This window comes from Leucopleurus acutus (genome assembly GCF_964270905.1).
Source record: "Leucopleurus acutus genome assembly, chromosome: 2".
In the NCBI taxonomy this organism is placed as follows: Eukaryota; Metazoa; Chordata; class Mammalia; order Artiodactyla; family Delphinidae; genus Leucopleurus; species Leucopleurus acutus.
Window position 1 is genome coordinate 172,058,746 of NC_139143.1, and position 5,752 is coordinate 172,064,497.

Genomic DNA, 5,752 nt, shown 5'->3' on the forward strand with positions numbered 1-5,752 from the left:
AGAGGCATGAGTAAATCAAATGAACAGGCAGCTCAGACTCCCATGGCATCTAACTCTGTTGATCTGACACCTCTGCTTTAATTCATACCTATGGCCTCATGGAGGGTTCCCTATAGCAAACTGATAAAGGAGGAAGGGAGTAGAAGCCAATTTACACGCAAGTCAGTATAGGCACAAGCTGGAAATGAACCACTCTATTACAACCCCAAGTGGGGGTAGCCCTGAAGGACGGCGGTAAATTCCCCGGGGGCAAAACTCCAAGCAATATACTTTGTCCTTCCTTTTGTATGGAGGAAGATATGACTGAAGCACAGATATACACTAATTCCTAATAACTGGCAAATGGCTTGGCTAGTTGGTCAAGGGCATGGAAAGAGAAAGAGCAGAATTTCAGAGACAAGCAGGTCTGGGTAAGGGGCACATAGATGAACTTATCGGAGTGGGTGCAAAGTATGCAGATCTTGTGTCTCACATTAATGCTCACCAGAGACCATCGAGGCTCTCCAGCCACATGGCCAAATGTCCCATCTTATGGATGTCAGCCAGCCTCTAAAGTTAGCCACCCTGTTGCTTTGCAAATGACCCATAAAATGGTGGCCATAGTGGCAAGGATGGAGGCTATGAATGGACCCAACAACTTGGGCTCCCTTTCATCGAGGCTGATCTGACAACGGCCAACAATTAGTCAACCAGCCAGCAGCAGGCAGCAGCATAGAAACATTGGTCAGGGAGGGCAGCCAGCCCCCCGAGGGCAGGTCAGTTGTATCAACCCCCTTCCACCTTGCAGAAAGCAATGATTCATCCTTACTGGAATTATGTACTCCAAATATGGTTTGCATTTCTAGTTCTGCAAGCATCGCCATCCAAAGGTTGAAAGAATGCTCAATCCATTACCCAGAGCCAGAAGACTCATTTTATGGCAAAGGATATGTGACAATGGCCTCATGAACATGGGCTTCACTGGTCTTACCATCTGCCCATCACCCAGAAGCAGCCAGCCTGAGAGAACAATGGAATGGAGTGATTTCATTTCCGCAAGTTTTAATCTCCTCTTCTGCAAAATAGGATTATAAACAGTTCTAGTACTTCACAAGACTGTTGTGGGATTGGATCTCTTTCTTGGCCCTTGTATGCTGCAAGTGCTCAATAAGTGGTAGGCATTATTATTAATTGAATTAAACTGTGAAAGACCCTCTGCCCCAGGAGGAGCTGGTGATCGGGCTTCACTAAGCCCAGTAGGGCTGTGGATCTCACTCTAGCTTGACCTGCTTTGAATACTCTTAGCTATTCGGAAAGTCTCCGACTTGAATTACACTTTTTGGCCAGTAGGCAGCTCAGCAGAGATGTTGTCACTGAGCAGAGCTGGAGGGGAAGAGAAAAGATTCCGCAGAGCTCGGGGAAACCAAAACTAGAAACTCTGACAGGGATTGGCCCCCTGGGGGCAATCTGAAAGGGCTATAAAAAAACGAGCCTAAGAGCTGTTACCTCACTGCTGTTCCCGTCTATCAGCAGGCTGCAGGCAGGAAGCTTCCTTCTCTGCTCTCCTCCAAGGTAAACCCAGAAGCTATGAGATGTGGGTGTCAAGCTGCCAACCTCTGCCAGGCTGCCTGCCCTTGAGGCTCATGCCATGAGAGCCGGGATGCCCATTCTTCAGGGAGTCTACACCCCTGAGTGCCCTGGACTCAGAGTGGTCTGAGGGGATGTGTTAGTGGGCTTTTAGGGGGTTGGGTTGCAAAACCCCAAGAGTCATGAAACTTAGCTTATAGGTGCCATGTCAGCAGTCTCTGGCCTTAACCCTGCCACTTCACCTCCTTGGGCTTTAGTTCCTCATCTGTAAAATGAGAATCAAGCTACCTGTCCAAAGGACTGGACGATTTCTGAAACCCCTTTATTGCAGAATCTAATGTGACAGTGAGTTTATCTTTGAGGATAGATGAAGTGATCTGAGGTAGATATTCAAAGTGTGGGTTTGGGCATTAGTCAATTGTGGCTTTAAATCCTGACTGCTACCCCCTAGTTTAGCAGGCTTGGGATTATTTTCTGAGCTTCAGTTTCCTTATCTATAACGTGTGGTTTAGAAAAAAGGTACCTACTTTATGGGGTTGCTATGGGTATAAATAACCTTGTACCATAAAGTGCTGAGGAAGTGCTCAGTAGAGGGGAAGTTGTTTGGGTTTTTTGTTCGTTTTCAATTCAAGGAAAATGCTTTGAGCGGACAAAGTTCACATTAGAGGTGAGTTGTGGTGGGGGAAGGGAAGTGTGTTTCTATTTTGCTGTGTAATGGAAAGAGCATAGGTTTTGGATTCTGCAGTCTTGAGTTTGTGTCTAGGCTGCACAATTTCTTGTGTGACCCTGGGCAAGCTCCTTTACCCCTCTCTGCTTTCTTTGTGAGAAAGGAAGTTGATGTGAAGCCAGTGTTTGGGGCCTGTAAATATTCAATGCATTGGGAGAATAAATCTATCATCAACCATCGTTTAGAACATTCTGTGTGACAGGCACTGTTCTAATTGCTAGGGATATAGAGGTGAACGGTTGCAAAACTCACAGCCACCCTCCGAAATAGGCTTTATTAATAGGCCCACCTTAGGGATAAGGAAACAGGCTCAGACAAGCCCCAGGTATCCTGCTTAAGACAAAACCAGACAAAGCCAGAAACAGAAACCACAGTAATGATACTAGCTGACTTCCGCTGAGTGCACAGTGCATGCCAGGCACTGTACCGGAGAGGATTCCATCCTGTAATTCTCATAACCACCGGTGTGGCAGGAACATCAGCCCGCTGGTGCCGTGAGGAAACGGAAAGCCTGCGGCTCCTTAGAGGGGTCCTGGGCTCAGTCCAGAGCATCTTGCTGCTTTTTGTGGACTCCTCCTCGAATCTAAAGGGAATACAATAGAGCGGGAGTGGCTCCAATAGGGCTCTGGGGACCGTCTCTTCCCTCTCCCCCATCCCAAGTACGGCGACAAAGCCTTGCGCTGTGCCACCATGCGGCAGAAGGCGGTATCGCTCGTCTTGTGCTACCTGCTACTCAACACCTGCGTCTGCGAGGAGACAGGTAAGGATCCTGGGGCACCTGGGGACTCCGGGATAAAGAAGCGGAGAGTTTCAGGATCCCTGGTTTCGAGACCCAGGCGTGCCTCTGAACGAGAGAAGCTATTCCAATGGACAGCGCGGCGCGGGGTCCCTGTAGCTGGAGTCCCAGATTCGAATCCCTGCTCTGTCAGTTCTTCCATTCTCCCTAAATGAGTTCATGCCAGTTCTGTACCAGGCAGAGCGCCCTGGGAAAAGTCCCTTCCCTTCATTGAGGCTCTCCGAAATGGGAGGATGGTGGCCCCACCTCCGGGGGTGGTCCGGAGCATCAGGCACAGAGTAGGGGGACCCTGCTCCCCACTGGACATTGCCCACTCTCCTTCCAGAAGAAAGTGAGTCCGGGTTCTGGGGCACGCTGACCTACATGGCCGTCGGAGGAGGTGGGTCTGGAGGGCGGGGAGCCCCGGAAGGTGGGGCGGGCCCTGCGGCGGGCGTCCCTCACTGCTTCCTCTTCCTCCAGGGCTCATGGCCGTGGCGCTGCCCGCGCTGGGCTTCACGAGCACAGGCATCGCCGCCAACTCGGTGGCTGCCTCGCTGATGAGCTGGTCGGCCGTGGCGAACGGGGGCGGAGTGCCCGCCGGGGGGCTGGTGGCCACGCTGCAGAGCCTGGGTGAGTGTGGGCCGGCCCAGGTGGCTCTCTTTTCTGTCCTGAGCCCTTTTCACAGGCTAACTCAGCTCTACTAGGTGGGGCTTCTTCTAATCCCCACCACTTAATGGGGAAACTGAGGCACCCAGGGATTAAGGAATTTACTCAAATTCTCCCATATAGTTAGCACCACGGCCAGGATTCAAACCCAGTCAGTCTGCCTTCTGGTCTTCAGACTCTTAGGCCAGAGCCTTCACTAATGCTTTGGCCAAGTCACAAGTCTCTCAGTTTCCTCATGCGTTAACCAGGATAAACATCCTCAATTTAACATTTTATGAGTCTCCTTAATCCCAGAGAACCAGAGCGCCAAAGAAATGTGGCGAAGCGACCCAATTCAATCTCATACTAACCCTGGTCTTGCATTTCTTGAACATCATGAAGGGGATGGATACAGAGCACAGAATGGTGCTTCTAAAAAACGTGCTTTCACCTCTCTCTCTCTCTCTCTCTCTCTCTTTCTTCCAGCCCTTTCTTTTTTTTTTTTTTTCTCTCCCCCTCTGAGGCGTCCAAAATCCTACAGAAAAACCACCCCTGACAAACTGCCCCTCTGCCTTTCTGAACCCTCCATCTTCCCTCAATTCTGGGTGGCAAAAGCCCAAAGAACCAGCCCAAAAGGACACAGCCCTTCTCAGAGGGGGCAGAGAGGAAGACACAGACCAGGCTGCACCCCAGCAGTGAGAGGTGAAGGGTGTGGGCAAGGCTAGAAACAGTCCTGTGCTATAAGATGGTTGTTCTCTCACCAACTGTATTTGCTTTACAGGGGCTAACGGTGGCAGTGCCCTCATGGCCAAGATTGGGGCCCTTCTGGGCTATACTGTCCACAAGCAAATCGAAAGCAGAGGGAAGGAGAGAGCGGATGAGGAGTAGCTAGCAGCTCCCTGGACCCCCCTCCTTCCTCCTTGTCTTCCTTTTCCAGCTGCAGTCCAGAGTTTCCTCTTTCACACTTGGCAATGACCTAGGTAAAAAAAACAGAATAAACGTCTCTCAGAAAACACTCTGTCCTGCTGTGAGTCATGCTGGCTATGAGAAGCCCCACAAGATCTGGCTCTGGGCTGCCTCATCCACACACCCCACCCGCATTTCCCCCAAAGGCCATCACAGCTCCTGGGGCAAAACTAGCTGATTTTGCCTCTGAGCCTCGGCGTATTCTGTTCTCTCTGCCTAGAAGGTCCTTCTGAAGCTCATAACCCAGCTCAGACAGCTCCTCCTCCAGGACTCCTTCCCAGCAGAGCTGCTACTCCTGTCACAGCCTGAATGCTCAGGCTCTATTTCTCAGGGTTCCTGGGGAGGCAGATTCTTTCTGTTTTCGGTGAGAGAAGTTTCCAACTACTTCCCTGATTGGGCAGAGATGGAGAAGCCAGATCTCCATTCTCCAAAGAAGTGCTAGAGTAGTCTCCCTCAGGCGGAGGATAGAAGGCCAGACATTTGTCTTGGGGAAACGGTGTAACAGCAGCTTCTGGGGGGTCAAAAAGGCCTCCCTTCCCTCAGAAAACTCTGGGGACAGGGTAGGCAGTTTTCATGCGGAGCCTACATGCCTTCTGAGGGGGAAGGGAAGGCCAAGCCCTTGGGAGGATCTGAGGTTTGGGAGGCCTGTTCAGTGAACGAGAGTGCCAGGACTTAGGCAGGGGGAGGGCAAAAAGGCCCTGGAAATTGTTTGGTAGTAAAGCTAGGGCTGGTTCTAGCACCAATCGTGCTGTGGTTCTGGTCTGAGTGGGTGCACCAGCCTCGATACCAGACCAGCCTTCTAGAGAGATCTGCACCCCTGGGAAGTGGCCATGTGTGAACTACAAAAGCTGGTCACTAAAGGGCCAAGCCAGCTGTCCTCAGGCCTCCCCCACCCAGCCCCACTTCTAATCCAGAATTTCTTCTTCGATTACAAATGTATGGAGGTGGGTTAGAGGCTCCTTCGTGTTTGCTCCCCTCCCCAGGTCCAGCGCCACCCCTGCAGGTGGCAATGGTTTGCCTCAGCTGGCTTGCCCCAGGCCCCCAGAGAAGCAGTGTTTGTGGAAGAGGGGACA

At 51.3% G+C, this 5,752-nt stretch overlaps 1 protein-coding gene across 2 annotated transcripts; it reads left to right on the forward strand.

Annotated features, from left to right (window-relative positions):
• The first annotated feature begins 1,505 nt into the window (after positions 1 to 1,505).
• On the forward strand, positions 1,506 to 4,716 carry IFI6 (interferon alpha inducible protein 6). 2 transcript variants are annotated; one of them, XM_082862249.1, is made up of 5 exons: positions 1,506 to 1,551; positions 2,954 to 3,053; positions 3,415 to 3,468; positions 3,549 to 3,698; positions 4,495 to 4,716. In XM_082862249.1, the coding sequence occupies exons 2-5, from the start codon at positions 2,984 to 2,986 to the stop codon at positions 4,599 to 4,601; spliced, it is 381 nt and encodes a 126-aa protein (XP_082718375.1). In that variant the 5' UTR covers positions 1,506 to 1,551; positions 2,954 to 2,983; the 3' UTR covers positions 4,602 to 4,716. The 2 variants fall into 2 exon arrangements, with proteins under 2 accessions (XP_082718375.1, XP_082718376.1); XM_082862250.1 differs by lacking the exons at positions 1,506 to 1,551; positions 3,415 to 3,468 and having other exon boundaries at positions 2,928 to 3,053.
• Positions 4,717 to 5,752: the final 1,036 nt, after the last annotated feature.

What these genes read in the sequence shown, in the direction of transcription:
- IFI6 (XM_082862249.1), top strand. Translation starts at nt 2,984, where the DNA reads ATGCGGCAGAAGGCGGTATCGCTCGTCTTGTGCTACCTGCTACTCAAC. An exon ending in CTGCGTCTGCGAGGAGACAG is followed by an intron (nt 3,054 to 3,414) that starts GTAAGGATCCTG and finishes CTCTCCTTCCAG; the next exon opens with AAGAAAGTGAGTCCGGGTTC. An exon ending in GGCCACGCTGCAGAGCCTGG is followed by an intron (nt 3,699 to 4,494) that starts GTGAGTGTGGGC and finishes TTTGCTTTACAG; the next exon opens with GGGCTAACGGTGGCAGTGCC.